A 19,641-nucleotide genomic window follows, 5' to 3' on the forward strand; every position below is an offset into this window, starting at 1 on the left:
GAAAGAGTGGCTTCGTAAGAAGTATTTCAAGGTCCTGAAGTGGCGTAGCCAGTCTCCAGATCTCAACCCCATAGAAAATCTTTGGAGGGAGTTGAAGATCTGTGTTTCCAGCGACAGCCCCAAAACATCACTGCTCTAGAGGAGATCTGCATGGAGGAATGGGCCAAACTACGAGCAAAAGTGTGTAAAAACCTACAGAAAATGTTTGATCTCGGTCATTGCCAACAAGGGTATATAACAAAGTATTGAGATGAACTTTTGTTATTGACCAAATACTTTTTTTCCCCACCATAATATGCAAATAAATTCTTAAAAAATCAGACAATGTGATTTTCGGGATTTTTTTTTCTCATTTTGTCTCTCATAGTTGAAGTGTACCTATGATGAAAATTACAGGCCTCTCTCATGGGAGAACCTGTACAATTGGTGGTTATCTAAATACTTTTTTGCCCCACTGTATCTACCACAAACAGAGGTGGCAAAAGTTTACACATCCTTCACTTAAGTAGAAGTGCAGATACTCATGTTTTAAAAGACTCTGGTAAAAGTTGAAGTTCTGTCTACACTTTTTTTTTTACTCAAGTGAAAGTAAAGAAGTTTGGGCTCTGAGATGTACTTCAGTAAAAGTCGTCATTATTACTACCTGTTTTAGTGTCACGCTGGTAACTGAACCTCACATCATTAAAATTAGGGCTGTCGATCCATTCAAATATTCAATCACGATTAATCGCATGATTGTCGCGAGTTAATTTGCTGATTAACTTAATCGCACATTTTTATCAGTTCTAAATGTACCATAAATTCACACCTTTTACGTTTTTAAAACTAATCAACCTGTTCATGGACAAATATTTACACTTAATGCAAAATGTGTGTTTATTTTTAGTGAAATCGAACTCAACATGGAGCATGAAGACAAAATCTTCTAGTGAATGTTTTAAATGTAATTATGGTGGTTTAAATGACGTAATTCATCAGGACACCAAATGGAACCTTTGCTATGTTTCCACACGGACGGTTAATGAGGTGATACCTCAAGTCATACCTTGAAGTCAGAACTTCAACTTTGACCCGACTCTTTTAAAACAAGTCTCTTCTGTATATCTGAACTTCTACTTAAGTGAAGAATGTGTGGACTTTTGTCCCCTCTGTATTTGAGTAAAGAAAGGACTGAATAAACGTGTGTTGCTTTGAATGTTTTAATTTTGCCTTTTATAGTTATACATTTACATTTTGCATAAAAATGGTCGAACAGAAATCACAAGTTAATAATATTAGTGCCATTAAAATGAATTGTTATTAACGCACTTATTTGACAGCTCTAATTTATATATTAATACAAAACGAATTTGAAATGTTGTTCTCTAATGAATGTATCCAGGCTGAACATCCACCATATAGAACACAAGCAGAGAAAAGATGATGATGATCAGGTGATCAGGAATGTGTCTGTTCTCAGTCATGTTCTCATCACTGACTCCCTCTGTCTCTTCCACGTTAACCCCAGACTTCTTACTGCCTTCTGCCTGCTCATTGTGAGCTTCATAAACTAGTCTACGTCTGTGGTGTGTGAGAGACAGGAAATGATACAGCAGTGGTAGATTAATAAAGATGCACAATTACAGGAAATTGCTTGATGGGCTAAAGAGCAACAATGGGCAATGAAAAGAAAAAATATTGACATTTCACCAAATGGATTAAAACTAAAGTAACGAGTCTGTTTTTGAAAATGTAAGAAGTAGAAAGCACAGATATTTGTGTAAAAATTTAATGAGTGAAAGTAAAATAGTACTTAAGTGCAATAACAAAGTATTTGTACTGAAGAAACATTTGATTTAATTGGGTCACAAAAAACCCTAAAGCTCATTCGAATGATGATTTAAATAATTGATTCATTAATATGTGTGTCTAATACAGTGGGTATCAAATTGTGGGCCACGGCCTTTTAGTGGGGCATGAAGACATGACAGTTATTAATGCAAGTTAATTAAAACATCAGTTAGGAGGCAAAAGTGAAACTATTGTGCAAAAATAATGGTTTTCGGTCTGCAAGTTAACTGCCAATAAACACACTTTAACAGAGAGAGAGGGAGTAGTGCAGAGGTGGAAAGAGTAATAAAATATTTTCCTAGAGTAAAAGTACTGTTAAGTATTTTTAAGAGGGGGTCTTTAATGGTTTTTGAGACACATGCATGTTCATGTTGTTTCTATGCAGCAAACTAAAAATAAAGGTGACTGGAAGAATGTTCTGTGGACAGATGAGTCCAAATTTGACAATTTTGTCTTTAACAGAAGAACATGTGTAAGACGGAGAGAAGATGTGATCAGACTCCCTCACCCCCACAATCTAACATGGAGGTGAAAGCTTAATGGTTTGGGGTTGTTTCGGAGCACAATCCCAAACTTGTGAAAAGAACCAACATGGCAACCATTCCACATACATCAACACCCTGAAATTTCCTTCTGGACTGCGGTTTATTGGAATCGACTTCACCATACAACAAGAGCAAACAGTTAGCTAGAATGGCCTGCTCAGTCCCTGCACCTAGATCCTATTGAACTGCTCTGGGATAAAGTGGATCACAAGATTAGAAATATCCAACTAGTGAAGTTATTATATATATATATATATATATTTTCTGGTATGGAAGGAGTGTCCGATTTCAACACTTTATGCCAGTTATTGGGAGTTAAGCCAAGGGACAGTCATCTCAATATCACAATTATATTCATCTTTATCTTGTTACCTTTCACACAATCTACACTTTTAGACTTCTCAATATTTTAATACAATCCCTGCATCATGGTTGGTCCCAAAAATGGTGGTAATGTGTTGGTTTTATACACCTGCCAGAAGCACCTTAGGCTTTCGCTTAAAATTTACAGCAGATTGCTGACCATAAACCACATTTACATTCATGCTTGTGACACACAACCAGTGACATTTATAGAGTTATTAACAGTAGTGAGGATTTTTCAGACACATAACACACTAATCTACACAGATAAAAATACCAATTCAATTTTCTGATTATTATTCACATACAACAATTCAGTTAAACATTGTTTTCTCACAGATCCAAATAAACTCATAATTGCAGGGATAATCAGCCCAGTTCCAGTCCGGATCGGACACTTCACCTGTTATAACACAGTCCTCATCTCCAGCTTTACTGTTCGGTTCTTCATTAAACCAATACCTGAAGGAGATAATCAGAGGATCCTGTAATATTTAAGTATTTAACTTATCTTCAGGAGAAAATATTAGTTTGGTGGTTTTCTTACCCAGTGGTCAGTAATGTATCGTCCACCCACTTCCACTCGCCCTCTCTGTCTCTGTCAGTCAGACCAATCCAAGCTTTTCCTCTGCTGCACAGCAATTTCTTGATGAACTCCTATCATGGGTAGTGAAATATAACAATTAGAAAGTCTCTCTCTCTCACTCACTCTCTCTCTCTCTTTCTCTCTTTCTCTCTCTCACTTGTTCCTCTGTGTTGTTTATGATCACCAGATCTGCTTCTTTCTCTCTGCAGTACTGTCTGCTCTCAGTCCAGTTCTTCTTATCAGTAGAAATGTAGTATGTATGGGAGCTGAAATACATCCATCCTGTGTCCAAATATATATAACAGGCTGATAAGAGCATTCTCAATCATAACATTATCATTTTAATAAAATTAACAAGGACTTTACACTAAACAAGGAAAATAATAACAAATGTGTTGCCATATAATACAGAAAAACATATAGGCTTCGATATGATAAGGGTTAAAAGACACTATAAGTAGTAGCAATAGCACAACAAATAATTATAACCAAAAATTTAAAAGATTTACTTTGATTTAAAAAATATAAAAATGTCCAAATGTTCCACTTGATTTTCATTGAAAAATCCTCCAAATAAAACCAAAAGGAACATGCATATATCTGAAAAACATATAAGACCATGTGTTTCCACACTTTTTCACTGAAGATGGTAAGTTTCACTATTGATATACAAATGTCTCAGGCTTGTGTATAAATAAAACATGGATCAGTTTGCAAGGAAACTGTATTTATTAAAATGATCATGCTGATTCTTCTTAGAGTGTGTGACAGTTTTGCAGGAAACTATAACTCACCGAGCTTCGAATGCCTCTGGAAATCTTCTTTTTCCTTCTGTAACTGGTCTCTCGCTATGGTCAAGTTGTTGTAACGGATATGAAGTTGGTCTCTTTCAATGGTTAGGATGTTGTAACTTGTCTGGAGCTGGTCTTTCTCTATAGTCAAGTTGTTGTAACTGGTATGAAGTTGGTCTCTTTCTATGGTTAGGTTGTTGTAACTTGTCTGGAGCTGGTCTATCTCTGTAGTCAAGTTGTTGTAACTGGTATGAAGTTGGTCTCTTTCTATGGTTAGGTTGTTGTAACTTGTCTGGAGCTGGTCTCTCTCTATAGTCAAGTTGTTGTAACTGGTATGAAGTTGGTCTCTTTCTATGGTTAGGTTGTTGTAACTTGTCTGGAGCTGGTCTATCTCTGTAGTCAAGTTGTTGTACATTGTCTGTAACTGGTCTCTCTCTTTACTCAGGTTGTTGTGACTGGCTTGGATCCGGTTTCTATAAATAGACAAGTTGTTGTAACTGGTATGAAGTTGGTCTCTTTCTATAGTCAGGTTGTTGTAATTAGTTTGGAGTTGGTCTTTTTCTACTGTCAGGACGTTGTAACTTGTCTGGAGCTGGTCTTTCTCTATAGTCAGGTTGTTGTACATTGTCTGTAACTGGTCTCTATCTATTGTCAGGTTGTTGCATCTGGTTAGTAACTTGTCTCTCTCATTTGTCAGGGTGTTGTATCTGGTCTGTAACTGGTCTCTCTCTTTACTCAGGTTGTTGTAACTGGCTTCAGTTTGGTTTCTATCTAAAGACAGGGTGTAGTAAATGGTCTGAAGTTGATCTCTCTCTATAGTCAGGTTGTTGTATTTTGTAAGTAACTCGTCTCTCTGTGTAATCAGAGTGTTGTATCTGGTTTGGAGCTGGTCTCTTTTTATAGTCAGGTTGTTGTACATTGTCTGTAACTGGTCTCTCTCTTTACTGAGGTTGTTGTAACTGGCTTGGATCCAGTTTCTCTCTACAGACAGGGTGTTATAACTGGTCTGAAGCTGGTCTCTATCTACAGTGAGTTTATTGTAACTGGTTTGGAGCTGGTCTCTCTCATTTGTCAGGTTCTGGTTAGTTGTCTGTAACTGGTCTCTCTCTATAGTCAGGTTGCTGTAAGTGGCTTTGATCTGGTTTCTCTCTATAGACAGGTTGTTGTTATTAGTCTGAAGCTGGTCTCTCTCTATAGTTAGGTTGTGGTAACTTGTTTGTAACTGGTCTCTCTTTATAGTTAGGTTGTTGTAACTGGCTTGGATCTGGTATCTCTCAATAAACAGGGCGTTGTAACTGGTCTGAAGCTGGTCTTTATCTATAGTAAGTTTGATGTAACTGGTTTGGAGCTGGTCTCTCTCATTTGTCAGGTTGTAGTATCTGGTTATTAACTGGTCTCTCTCTGTAATCAGGTTCTTACATTCAATCCACAGCAAAGTAATTGTAGTCAGCAGGAGAACGCACAGCAGTAGTGCACACAATGACGTCACTTTGTAACATCTGCTCTTTGTATGGTCTCCTGCTATTTGGGAATGGACACAGAAACATGCACATTTATTAAAAAAAGGTATTCCCATAGAAATTACAAGTTAGAAAAATTTCATCATAAAACGATGTGTGAGGAATCTGAAAAGGAACACACAAGTGTTTTTGCTAAACAGGCATAAGTCAGGTGAGCAACGAAGAGAATAGAAAAGACGAAATAAAACAAAAACCAACATGGTTCAGTGCAGTTAAGATAAGAGCTCTCAAGATCCTCCACTCCAACCCATGTAAAGCATGTCTTCATGGAGCTGGCTTTGTGCACAGGGTTATTGCCATTGTCTGCTAGTTCTCGTAAAGGGGAAAATGTCATGCTACCACATCCAAAGTCATCCTATACAGTTGTGTTCCTCCAAATTTGTGGTCACGTATATAGTGTGTATATACTTTTATAGTATACAGTGTACTTGCGTGCAGGTCTCCTGGGTGTTCATTCCACGGATATACATTCCAGATGTATAGCCATTCACACCTACCATTGTGACTACATCTCCAATGACCACTAGTGATCAGATTTCACACGCTTTCTGTTGGGAGAAAAGCTGTCACGCACATTTCCTACTCTCAGTCTTTGACTGCATTTATTTTTAAATCTCACTTGCATGGTTTTCGAACAAAAATGTATAAATCCATGAAAGATCAGACAAAGAATGAAGCTCTATAAAGAGCAGTGGCTTTTAAAGCAGCTGTTACAGCATTGCTTTTATCCAACAGTCGTGTCAGTTCAGCCTGCAGTCTGAAAAATAACGCAGTCGAACTGTAAGTTCAATTCAGTTCATTTGTCTTTGTCTCAATGCAGTTTAACAGTGATAAAGAGGTTATAAAGCTGGAATGTATACACTTAGTGCCTATAAGTTTGGTCCTTATAATTGTAAGTTTATTCATAATGAGGGAGCCAGTGGAGATTGTGGCAAGAAAAATCCCCCGGAGATGGCATAAGGAAGAAACCTTGAGAGAAACCAGACTTAATTGGGAATTCATCCTCATATACTGTAGGTGGCACTGAATGTCTATTTATTACAGTTTCCACCATTGTTGAGGTGTGCAGTTCAGTGGTGGCACTTAAATGCAGAACAGTTCATGCAAACTGCGCTATTGAAGTAGCTGTTGTAGTAGACTGTTATTATTAATTACAGTCCAAATCCATTCCCAAAGTGCTTGAGATGCTCAGTAACATTACAGATCTTTATGCAGTTGATTAGGAACCATCCTTACACAAAGTGGTCTCCAAATGATAAGAACTCCATCCAGAGGTAAGGCATTGGAATGACTCAAGCTGATTCAAAGAGAATAAAAGGACAGGATCACTGGCCACTGGTACCTCAGGAGCACTTAAGCTCACACAGACCATGTCTGGAAGTATTTCTGTATTGAGCACTTACCACTTGTGACCTAATCACATAGGACATGTGTTCATGCCAGATGTGAACAGAGTCATGGAGCTTGTAACTTGGGATGTATAGTCAATGGCTTCCATGTTTGTAGTTTCCCAGCACTGGATTTCAGCACATGATAGAATGAATGTGATTCAGTTTCCAACCAATTTTACGTTCTAAGCACCCACACACTCTGAAGTCATATTGGTGCATCCTTATGTAAAATTCTCAAAACCCAACCTTCAGCCATGTTGCTTATATAAGCCTTACCGTACTCCAGTTCTAAAACACCTCCTTATTCATTCACAACATCTTGAATCAATTCAACTCCTGTTTAATTGTACGTTTTAAATGGCTTGGGGTCTATACTGATCCTGCTGTCTGCTTTTTGTCATCGAAAACATACAGGTGTGATTAACACACAGGTACACCCACTTTTAACAGACTGAATGAGTCTCCGGGAAAATCGGCTTAATAAAACGGAGATGGAAGTATTGTCTTTCGCTTCCTCATTCCTCTATCCTTGCTCCTTTTTAATTGAAAAATTAACTACTTTTATACGGTACTGATTATTTTATTGCTACTCATCGATTGCTTTTCTTTGATGTTTCAAGTTGTGCAGTTAAAACAGTTTTATACTACACACTGCAAATATATTTTGAATATCTGTATTGTTAAGTATAATGCAATTTCATCACTAGTGAGTTCTGCTGCTTAAAATTCATAGGTCCCTGCGACCCCTGACCAGAAAACCTGGTTACTGAAGAAATCGAAATACTTAAAAAAAAAAGGAAATATATGTTGGAAAATGGAAGGCATTTTATATAAACTATTGAGACACGTGAATTTTCCAGCCATGTGTACTTTTCTCCCAAACTGTTACCCCAAAAGTGTGATGCACACAATTGAAATTTTCCCTTCATTTAAACTAGAAGGCCAAAACCTGCTCCAGCATGATGATACCCCTGTGCACAAATCCATCCATGAATATCTGCTTATCATGGGTTGGAGTGGAAGATCTTCTGCTATTGAGATTCAAGCCTATTCAACGTTGGGATGAATTTTTCGGGCGGCCTGCACCCCAGGACTCCTCACCTCACCTACACCAGTGTTTTTGGCTGAAACCAGTGTCATTAAAATGAGATAATAATATAATCAAATGTGATTTTTCCTGCAGCCAGAGCTTTGTTCAGAGCTGCTTTTACCGAAAAGAAAGCAACACTTTTATCAAAATTTGAATTCAGTGTATTAAATGAATCTCACCAATCAGAATCCAGATTTCAAAAGCACAATCTGACTTGTTAGTGGTATATATAATGTGTAGGAAGCACCTATTTTACTAAGATTAACTATAAACCCCAAAAGGTCATGCAATAAAAAGTCCATCAGAAAGTTTTTGAGCAGTATGGAATAATGTGTGTGTGTGTGTGTGTGTGTGTTCTGTACCTGAGTTTGTAGAATCCTGGTTGTTTTTGTTCCAGCTAGTGTCCAATTTCTTCTCATTCTCATAAACGCCTTCATCTAAGTGAGATGTGTGGTACATTTCTTGACTCTTCTTCATTCTGCACCTGTCACTGATCCTAAGCTTCTCCTGAATATCTTTCACAAATCAGCATTCCCTTAAACAGCTCACTCCTGACTGCTATCTGACTGCTGGTGTAAGTTTCCTTCTAAAGGTAGACGTCCTAATGCCGTGTATAGAGGAAGTTGCCAAGAAAATGTTATTCAGGGCTACGTCACTCAGTTTCACCTGCTCTTTCTGTTTCTGCATTTGAGATCGGAGCTCTACAGCAGGAGATCCTCCACTCAGGGGCAGTGTCATGCTAAAGCAGGATTGGGTCTCCTAGTTCAGGACGAGGGAAAAAAATCATGCTACCAGATCCAAACACGTCCAGTTCTGTACAAACATTTAGGAAGAATCATGTATAGTTGGTAAAGTCAGGTGTCCCAATACTTTTGTCTATATCTTGTATAGTATATAGTAATTATAGAGTGTGCAATAGTTTGTACACCCTTCCTGTATGTCCAAAGTCACAATTTTAGCTAGCCATGACTAAATTCTTAACAATCTTACCTACTTTATGTAAGGAATATATTTAGAGCGTTTAATCATCTTCTGATGAGAAAATACTGTACATATTCAGAAAGTATTCAGACCCCCTTCACTTTTTTTTCAATTGTGTCATGTTGCAGCCTGATGCTACAGTCACGATCACACCTCAAGCACAATCTCTGTCCTTCGCCTTCAGCTTCGAGTGTTGTTGCAAAGGGTCTGAATAGTACATTTTTATGATATTTCACTTTATTTCTATTTTAAAGAATTTACTATTTATTTCTAGAAATCTGTTTTCACTGCCATTGTAGATGTGGAGTGTAGATTTATGAGAAAAAAAATCAATTTGAACGATTATATCAGGCTGCACCATAACACACCTGAAAAATCTAAAGGGGTCTGAATTTCTCATATATACAGAATTTATGCTTTACAGAATGAAATAATGGATTTTTCTTTTGTATCTGAAGAGCTTCCACCCGTTGCTTTTTTTATTTGCTTGCTCTTTAATTGGCAAAAAGTCACAATTAAATAAAGCAAACGAATACTGAGAAAGTAAACTGAAGGAAATATATATTATACAAATTAATGAAATCAAACAAATACCAGTTCACAGAAAAAGTACGTTTTAAATACGATGTGCTCCTGGAAGACAGAAAGCCACGACTCTGCCTTTAAAAAAACTGATACCAGAAAAATCTACTTTAGTACAGTAACGAAGTATTTGTACTTTGTAAAACTTTGTAACAACAGATGCCGAGAAATTGAACTGTGTACAATTGAGTGAGTTGGAGCCTTAAATATTGTGGAGGTGAGTAATTAAAAGTCGGTGTGCTAATTAATAGAATGGCAAATGTGAGTTTTGTGTGTGTGTTGTTGGAGATGTTGGACATGTTTGAAGGCTGCAGTGTTGATTGAGGCAGTGACCTGGAAATATGGACATTTTTAATCATTAATAATAAAACAAAAATAAATGGTTCATATCAAGGAATGATATGAGAAAGGAAGATTACACCTTATATCAACAACAAAAAAAAGAAGAAAGAAAATTACACCTGAAATTTCGATAAAAACATTTAAGCGAGATGTAGAAAATTCACATCATTTTAGTTTATTCCTTATTACTCTGTAGCCACAAAGTAGGCTGGTTTATTATACAGTACAGAGCTTTGGATATTTGTATATTTGTAGATATTTTCTACTTTGGTTTTCTCACATATCCATACAAACTTAGCATAACAGTATTGACCAGCCCTTCTCTGCATATGATCTTCCTGGTCTACAGTTACAACACAGTCCTTATAACTTTTAGTTTCCCCATTCATGCAGTACATCCAGTAAAAAAAACAGTTGAGGTCAAGTGCTTTCTTACCCAGTGTGCAGTGGTGTACCGTGCACCCATATCCAATCGCCTGCTCTGTGTTCGTCACTTAGACCAACCCAAGCCGGACTGCTGCCCAGCTGCTGACTGGTGAACTCCTGCGATTGGAAGACACCATGAAAACATACACACCGAGAGAGTTTACACTGTGTGAGGTTTTCACATTTACCTGTGTGTCCCAGTAGATCAATAATGTTACGTCTAAACCTACACCAAGGACTTTGCTACTGTTATTTAGTTTTCTGAAATATAAGAAAATAATGACTGGACCAGCCCAAATCTCATAGACATGGAACAGCAGATATTTATAAAAGCAATACCACAAAAAAAAACAATAATAACAGTAAAATGTATACTATTAGAAGGGTTAGTGGAAGGAAGAAAAATAATTAATTAAACGTATAAAGGCAGAAATCTCTATGTGTGTTTTCCATTCATCTTCTACCACTGCTCCACCGTTCCATTCATCTTCTACCACTGCTCCACTTCCATTCATCTTCTACCACTGCTCCACCGTTCCATTCATCTTCTACCACTGCTCCACCGTTCCATTCATCTTCTACCACTGCTCCACCGTTCCATTCATCTTCTACCACTGCTCCACCGTTCCATTCATCTCCTACCACTGCTCCACCGTTCCATTCATCTCCTACCACTGCTTCACCGTTCCATTCATCTCCTACCACTGCTCCACCGTCCATTCATCTTCTACCACTGCTCCACCGTTCCATTCATCTCCTACCACTGCTCCACTGTTCCATTCATCTTCTACCACTGCTCCACTGTTCCATTCATCTTCTACCACTGCTCCACCGTTCCATTCATCTTCTACCACTGCTCCACCGTTCCATTCATCTCCTACCACTGCTCCACCGTTCCATTCATCTACCACTGCTCCACCGTTCCATTCATCTCCTACCACTGCTCCACTGTTCCATTCATCTCCTACCACTGCTCCACTGTTCCATTCATCTCCTACCACTGCTCCACTGTTCCATTTATCTTCTACCACTGCTCCACTGTTCCATTCATCTCCTACCACTGCTCCACTGTTCCATTCATCTTCTACCACTGCTCCACTGTTCCATTCATCTTCTATAAAGTTTATTACAACCCTGTTGGAAATGAACTCATTGGGATATACAGCTTGGAGTGAATCTGGTATCAGTCTGTAATTTCTAGGCATTAACTCGTTTCTCTCTACAGTTGTTGTAAAAACAACTCACGGGTTTTGCTTCCAGAAGATGAAAACCTTTATTATCATTCAACAAAAGCTGGAGTTGGTCTGCCGAGCAACTGCCCTCTCCAGCCTCACTTCCACATTATATACCCTGAGCCACAAATGCATTTCTATATGTCCCACTTCTCCATCTATTAATAAAGAAAGTCGGTATTATTGTTTGTGCGTTTGTGTAAATGCGTATGTACGGTTTCATACCTCAGTATTGGGTGGATCTCCTGTAGACCGTGTCCACTCTTTGTTTATTCTGCAGCTGAAGCTGCTCTTTATGACCATCAATAACACAAGATTTAAAGCAATTCCAGGAACTTTGAAAACACTATTTTTAGAACTAGCACCAGCACACACATGTTCCTCTGTAATTGGTTGGAGATTGTGTCAGATATCATGCTAATAAACAAATGATCATTTTCCATCACTCAGCATGAATGAGCGCTTGTTCTGCAGCTTGGAGACATGTTTATTCGTTTGTGCAATGGTTGAATTTAAGGAGACTTTAGAGTTTAATTCCAAAATAGCTCCAGAGAAGACGAGGAGGCATTAAAACTAATCGGGAAACCTGACTGTTCCAGCAATATGAGCTTCTTCTCCAAACTGTTAGCACAAAGTTGTCAGAACACAATTGTATTTGACTTCTTTAATGTGGTAGCATAACATTTTTTCCTTTGCTTGAACTAGGAGACACAAACCTGTTCCAGCATGACAAGATCCCTGTGCAAAAAGCCAGCTCCTTGAAGATCTGCCTCACATGGGTTGAAGTGGAAGATCTGCTGCTAAAGCGCTATAAAACCTGCTAAACACCTTTGGGGGAGAATGTGAACGTTGACTGCACCTGACTTTACTAACATCCTTGTGGCTGAATGAATCTCACACAAGTCTCCACAAGCACCTTCCAAAATCCAGAAATCTTCCCATAAGAGTATTTATTATACCTGTAAATGGGAACTAAATTTGGAATGGGATGTCCAAAAATGTACCAATCTTCTGCTCAGGCATCCACAAAATTTTCCATTTGGTGTATCAAGGCTGATTTAAAATCCGCAAAATAACCGAGACCAAACAGTGTAAAAGGATTAGGTCTTTATTGCATTACTGGTTTCTACCACATCCAAAGATGACAAATGTGTGCCTCCAAATTTGTGGTGAAAGTTTGAAGAAGAAGCACATATGGCTGGAAAAGTCAGGTGTTCCAATACTTTTGTCCATTTAATTTAGGCAAAAATGCATGTAGGTGTATTCAAATATTCTTAAACTGGGTCGGCTGGAAAACCTGCCTGATCGTTTTGTTCATTTCTTCTTTCGTCATCTACCTCTTGAGCTGATACTGAGAATCTTTTATTGATTTCAGGCCAGAATGACATCAAGAAACACATTTTAACTAATAAGAGCAAAGAGGAAAATCCAGTCACTGTGCGTAGTTTATTATATACATAAAGCCATTTTCATTCATTTAATTCATTAAAAACACTGTAAGCTAAAGAGATGCATCATAACATCGTACCAAATGGACTAGCAAACATGCAGCCGACAAAGAATACAACACTACAGTATTACAGCGTTATATAAATGAGAATGAGAAACGATATTACAGATGCAATAATGGAATTTAAAATAATATCATTTCATTTCCAATCAAAGAAAACTCTAATCTCACAAATCCAAGACATTCTGCTATTACAGGATTCATCATTCCAGGTCGTGATGTTAATATGCCTGTAGCCGGTAGTAACGCAGTTCTCATTGCCTCCGTTGTTGTTGGGTTCAGTTATCCACCAGTACCTGAAAGCAGCAAAACAAGCAGCACATCCTCTTTTCCTGTAGAGCTTTAGACTGATGAGGAGAGTAAATAACCAGTTAATAATGTGATTTCTCACCCAGTGGTTAGTTGGGAACCATCCACCCATCTCCATACCCCCTCTTTCTCATTGTCAGTCAGACCAATCCAAGCCTCAATGGTTCTGAAATATTTATGTAGGAAAACCTGTATTTTGATTATAAAAAGTGAATGCATACAGTACAAACTACAGATCTATCTATCTATCTATCTATCTATCTATCTATCTATCTATCTATCTATCTATCTATCTATCTATCTATCTATCTATCCATCCATCCATCCATCCATCCATCCATCCATCCAGTACATACAAAAATACATACATACATACAAACGTCATTCATTCCTTCACCTGTTCCTCTGTGCTGTTTATGATCACCAGATCTGCTCCCAGATTTCTGCAATCCTCTCTGCTATCATACCAGTTCTTCTTCTCAGTAGAGATGTAGTAAATACTGAAGTTGAAGTAAATCCATCCTGACTTGTTAATCATTTCAGCTGTCCAGAAAACAGATTAGCATTTCTTTAATATAAAACAGTACATGAAGGAACTTTTCAGAGATCCTGTACATTGTCGCCTCTAAAAAGATAAAGAGAGTGGACAAGATGGTCCATGTATTAACTATCAAGGGCTAAAAAGTCAGGTATCGTTATCCCCTGCCCTTAGTTTCGGTCTTCCTAGAACAGATTTGTGATGCAGGAATCTTCTTCTTCTTCTTCTTTCGGCTGCTCCCATTAGGGGGCGCCACAGCGGATCATCCGTCCTCTACATCTGCCTCTTTCACACCAACTACTGCATGTCTTCCCTTACTACATCCATTAACCTCCTCCTTAGCCTTTCTCTTTTCCTCCTACCTGGTGGCTCCATCCTCAGCATTCTTCTACTGATATACCCCATGTCCCTTCTCTGCACATGTCCAAACCAACTCAATCACACCTCCCTCACATTGTCTCCAAAACATCCTACATGAGCTGTCCCTCTAATAAACTCATTTCTAATCTTGTCCATCCTCGTCACTCCCAACGAAAACCTCAACATCTTCAGCTCTGCTACCTCCAGCTCCACCTCCTGTCTTTTACTCAATGCCACTGTCTCTAAACCATACAACATCTCAGGTCTCACCACAGAAGTTTACGTGTCTGCAATCGTGTACACATCAGGGACTGGAAGAAAACTTTCAGCAGGACTTCTGATGCCGCTTGGGCTCTCTTTAGTTCAGGCAATGTTCCAGTGTCTCATCAAAGACATGCTGAGTTGGTGAAATATGTGATTGCTCATATTGTAGGGGTTTAAAGGTACACATGTTCGTATCAAACATTTTCGGTACGCTGCACACGTGTACCCCAGAGTTTTGCACATGCATGAAATCGCTGCCACATCCGTGTTTACGGCAGTCTAGCGGTATGGATTCTTCATCCAGGTCCAAGGCCTTGGGTGAAAGCCTACAAGTAGAATCACTTCTGGTAGTATTCACACTCAACCTGATCATAAATTACACACATCTTGAGTCTGTTACCTTCAAAGCACTATAAACTATTTTATAAAAAGACTCTTACATTCTTTGAGAAATATACACTCATACAGTTTTTTTTTCATCCTAATCCTCATACCTTTGTATTTGTGACAGTCTTTCTGGTTTGCTTTATTTTGGAAATGATTTTGTTCTTGCCTGCATTAGTCCATGTTGTTTCCTCAGCCTTTGTCTTTTTGCTACGCTAAATACAATTGTTCACAAGCCTCCTTGATAGATTTTTAACAAAACCAGGACAGGACTAATCGGAAATCCTGACAGACGTTATGCAATATTTGTAGAACACACAGTTTCCTCTCTGGCATGAAATTGTTTCCTGTTTAACAGCAGACTGCAAGATAAGCCACTTCTTCATATTTAGCAACATTACGGAGTGGTGTTTACTTGTCACGTTTATGTTACAGCACAGTGAAATTCTTACTTCACATATACTGTCAGGAAGGATTTGGTCAGAGGACATGGTTGGCCATGATACAACTGAGGGGCCTTGTTCAGGGGCCCAAATACAGCAGTTTGGGGATACTAGGACCAAAGTATTCACCCATATTATTATAGTCAGGAAGGGTGAACTTGACTTCAGGCTATTAAGCTATGTGTGAATTTACTTGTGAGCCTGTGAGGCAGTGTGTACAAAATAGCTGTAATGGTTAATGCACTATAGTTCAATAAAACCATTATTGCATAATTTCAAATTCACTGTGTATATATTCATAAAGTTAGCCTTTCTGCTAGTAATGATTGATGCATTTACTGTAACCAGCCACTGTAATCTAACATTAGGCTATACAGGGAGTGCAGAATTATTAGGCAAATGAGTATTTTGACCACATCATCCTCGTTATGCATGTTGTCTTACTCCAAGCTGTATAGGCTGGAAAGCCTACTACCAATTAAGCATATTAGGTGATGTGCATCTCTGTAATGAGAAGGGGTGTGGTCTAATGACATCAACACCCTATATCAGGTGTGCATAATTATTAGGCAACTTCCTTTCCTTTGGCTAAATGGGTCAAAAGAAGGACTTGACAGGCTCAGAAAAGTCAAAAATAGTGAGATATATTGCAGAGGGATGCAGCAGTCTTAAAATAGCCAAGCTTCTGAAGCGTGATCATCGAACAATCAAGCGTTTCATTCAAAATAGTCGACAGGGTCGCAAGAAGCGTGTGGAAAAACCAAGGCGCAAAATAACTGCCCGTGAACTGAGAAAAGTCAAGCGTGCAGCTGCCAAGATGCCACTTGCCACCAGTTTGGCCATATTTCAGAGCTGCAACATCACTGAGTGCCCAAAAGCACAAGGTGTGCAATACTCAGAGACATGGCCAAGGTAAGAAAGGCAGAAAGTCGACCACCACTGAACAAGACACACAAGCTGAAACGTCAAGACTGGGCCAAGAAATATCTCAAGACTGATTTTTCTAAGGTTTTATGGACTGATGAAATGAGAGTGAGTCTTGATGGGCCAGATGGATGGGCCCGTGGCTGGATTGGTAAAGGGCAGAGAGCTCCAGTCCGACTCAGACGCCAGCAAGGTGGAGGTGGAGTACTGGTTTGGGCTGGTATCATCAAAGATGAGCTTGTGGGGCCTTTTCGGGTTGAGGATGGAGTCAAGCTGAACTCCCAGTCCTACTGCCAGTTTCTGGAAGACACCTTCTTCAAGCAGTGGTACAGGAAGAAGTCTGCATCCTTCAAGAAAAACATGATTTTCATGCAGGACAATGCTCCATCACACACGTCCAAGTACTCCACAGCGTGGCTGGCAAGAAAGGGTATAAAAGAAGAAAATCTAATGATATGGCCTCCTTGTTCACCTGATCTGAACCCCATTGAGAACCTGTGGTCCATCATCAAATGTGCGATTTACAAGGAGGAAAACAGTACACCTCTCTGAACAGTGTCTGGGAGGCTGTGGTTGCTGCTGCACGCAATGTTGATGGTGAACAGATCAAAACACTGACAGAATCCATGGATGGCAGGCTTTTGAGTGTCCTTGCAAAGAAAGGTGGCTATATTGGTCACTGATTTGTTTTTGTTTGGTTTTTGAATGTCAGAAATGTATATTTGTGAATGTTGAGATGTTATATTGGTTTCACTGGTAAAAATAAATAATTGAAATGGGTATGAATTTGTTTTTTGTTAAGTTGCCTAATAATTATGCACAGTAATAGTCACCTGCACACACAGATATCCCCCTAAAATAGCTAAAACTAAAAACTACTTCCAAAAATATTCAGCTTTGATATTAATGAGTTTTTTGTGTTCATTGAGAACATGGTTGTTGTTCAAATTAAATCCTCAAATAAAATTAATCCTCAAAAATACAACTTGCCTAATAATTCTGCACTCCCTGTATAGTGTATTATACTGTATAGGTATTATAGTGTGAAGCTAAAACCAATAGCCACGTTCACTCACAAAGTAATGTGTAAATGTTCTCAGGCAAAAACAAACCCACTAACTTATGTTGGAAAGTCTTTTCTGGAGTTCATCTCTCTCCCTCTGTAGCTGATCTCTCATTTCACCCAGGCTGATGTAACTGGATTCTAACTGGAGTTTCTTCTTAAGAAGATCATTGTAGCTTTGCTCTGTGTCTATAGGCAGAGTGTGATTGTTGCACAGCTGCATATCCACCTGGAAGGTAACTGTAAATTCACCAAAAGAATAATGTTTGATCAGAATTAATAAGACTGAGATGATAAGAATATAAGGTATCACTTTACATAATATGATGATACGGAGCTGTTATATGCCATGGTGTCACCACAAGTTAAGTCCATATACGGGCGATAAAAAGTCACTTTAGGAGAGTCTGAGTCCCGGTACATTAGTTACGTTTGTGTACGATTTGAATTTTTTTGCACACGACTAAAACACTGCTATTGAAAACGCAAAAAAATCCGTAGTGCGCTTCAGTGTGTATCATGAACAACTCTAGAAAAAAAAATTGGAACCTACAGTGCAGTCTGAGGACGATGTTGAGAGTCGCTTGAAGAATACACATCAGACCGAGACACAGTGCCGTCAGCCAGAACGCTCCTAAACAATACGCAGCAAACAGATACAATTTTAATTGATAGGTAAAACAAGATGCAGCTGAACGTGACGGACTTTTACGGAGTGTGTGTGTGTGTGTGTGTGGATTCTTACCGCTGTACTGAGCATCTTTCACACAGGTCTGGTCCACTCGCTCTGTGTCATTCTGTATTGCCATCGCCAGTTTTAGAGGCCACACTAAAACCTCTGTAAGCCGACAATGCAGACTGAATTTGGTGTGTTTGTGTGTGTGTGTGTGTGTGTGTGTGTGTGTGTGTGTGTGCCACCTGTGGACTGCCACATGATTGGTAAGAGATTGTTTTTAGATATAATTCTGTGACAAACAGGAAAATCAGCAGCTTTCCAGCAGTCAAGATTTTAATAGTGATTAACTGTTTCTACTCCAAACAAAAATCAAAAATGAAAAGGTCCATGAGTTGAAACAATCCTGAATTTTTTCAGACCCCATGTCATTGTCTTCAACACCAAGCACCAACAGCAATTCGATGTTCATGTCACTCAGGCCTGTTCATCTCGGGGACTTTTAATTCCATGATGGTGACAGACCAGCTTTCTGTAATATTGCTCATTTCTTGGGCCCCAAACTGTTAACTGTACTAATCTCAGATCTGAAGAACCTTTTCCTGTTTGTCACAGCAATATATCTAACATCATCTTTCACCAATTGCAGATCTGCAAAAGCACACATATGAAAAAGGGGTAAAGTGGCATTTCACTTGCCACATGTTCATTACAGCACAGTGAAATCTTTTCTTTGCCTATCACCAGCAGTGTTAAGAAGCTTGGGTCAGAGCGCAGGATCAGCCATGATACACCGCCCCCTGGAGCACGGAGGGTTAAGGGCCTTACTCAGGGGCCCAAGTGTGGCAGCTTGGTGATATTGGGTCTTCCCTGACCTTCTACCATTTCCCACACACTGGGATTATTACATTATACCTGCCCTGTTATTCAGAATATGTATAGATTTTGATTTTAATAAGTAAAGAAAAAGAAAACACATACAGTTCACTATATTTAACGAAAATGTAGATTACAGTGGAACCTCGGGTTACGAACGCCCCGGCATACGTATAATTCAGGTTACGAATCGCAGTTCATAAAAAATGTTGCCTCTAGTTACGAGAAATTTTTTAGGATATGAGCGTTGCGCACGGAAAAATCGCAGGCAGGTTAGTTTTTTACGTATCGCCACGTGCTCTCGCTGCGCTCTCGTGCAGCACATACACATCCGCTCGTCGCTCTAACAGTGTGGAATTACTGAACTTTAAATACTGTACGTATTCCTATCACCATGCCGCCAACAAAGTAGCCTGATGGAAATTCTCCTTCCAAACAATAACTCTCCCTCCTCCCGCTTCTACGGACGTCGTCTCCATCATGCACGCAGCGAGACTTCTTAAAGGTAAGGTACCATTTAAAGATTTATTTTTTATATGTTTATATGTTTTTATATGATACGATTTCAATATAACATGTTAAAAGTAAATAATATTAGTGAATATTGGCGTTATTTTT

General features: G+C 38.8%; 2 protein-coding genes across 2 annotated transcripts; both read right to left on the reverse strand.

The window, feature by feature from the left end:
- Window positions 1-1,756: 1,756 nt before the first annotated feature.
- Window positions 1,757-5,723, reverse strand: LOC124381131 (C-type lectin domain family 4 member M-like). The gene is made up of 4 exons (XM_046842529.1): window positions 4,119-5,723; window positions 3,482-3,606; window positions 3,286-3,395; window positions 1,757-3,200 (listed from the first exon to the last, which is right to left on the reverse strand). The coding sequence occupies exons 1-4, from the start codon at window positions 5,689-5,691 to the stop codon at window positions 3,053-3,055; spliced, it is 1,956 nt and encodes a 651-aa protein (XP_046698485.1). The 5' UTR covers window positions 5,692-5,723; the 3' UTR covers window positions 1,757-3,052.
- Window positions 5,724-12,856: 7,133 nt separating this feature from the next.
- On the reverse strand, window positions 12,857-18,346 carry LOC124381139 (CD209 antigen-like protein E). The gene is made up of 6 exons (XM_046842541.1): window positions 18,220-18,346; window positions 18,028-18,108; window positions 17,532-17,714; window positions 13,896-14,041; window positions 13,581-13,687; window positions 12,857-13,485 (listed from the first exon to the last, which is right to left on the reverse strand). Exons 1-6 carry the CDS (start codon window positions 18,281-18,283, stop codon window positions 13,329-13,331), a joined length of 738 nt encoding a protein of 245 aa, XP_046698497.1. The 5' UTR covers window positions 18,284-18,346; the 3' UTR covers window positions 12,857-13,328.
- Window positions 18,347-19,641: the final 1,295 nt, after the last annotated feature.

Source organism: Silurus meridionalis, chromosome 28, assembly GCF_014805685.1.
Source record: "Silurus meridionalis isolate SWU-2019-XX chromosome 28, ASM1480568v1, whole genome shotgun sequence".
Classification (NCBI taxonomy): domain Eukaryota; kingdom Metazoa; phylum Chordata; class Actinopteri; order Siluriformes; family Siluridae; genus Silurus; species Silurus meridionalis.

Coding starts and splice junctions, on each gene's coding strand:
- LOC124381131 (XM_046842529.1), bottom strand. CDS start 5,691: ATGGGAATACCTTTTTTTAATAAATGTGCATGTTTCTGTGTCCATTCC. Junction 3,607..4,118: donor CCAGAGGCATTCGAAGCTCG/GTGAGTTATAGT, acceptor ATTTGGACACAG/GATGGATGTATTTCAGCTCC. Junction 3,201..3,285: donor GATACATTACTGACCACTGG/GTAAGAAAACCA, acceptor TATCTCCTTCAG/GTATTGGTTTAATGAAGAAC.
- LOC124381139 (XM_046842541.1), bottom strand. CDS start 18,283: ATGGCAATACAGAATGACACAGAGCGAGTGGACCAGACCTGTGTGAAA. Junction 18,109..18,219: donor GAAAGATGCTCAGTACAGCG/GTAAGAATCCAC, acceptor CGTATTGTTTAG/GAGCGTTCTGGCTGACGGCA. Junction 13,486..13,580: donor GGTTCCCAACTAACCACTGG/GTGAGAAATCAC, acceptor TGCTGCTTTCAG/GTACTGGTGGATAACTGAAC.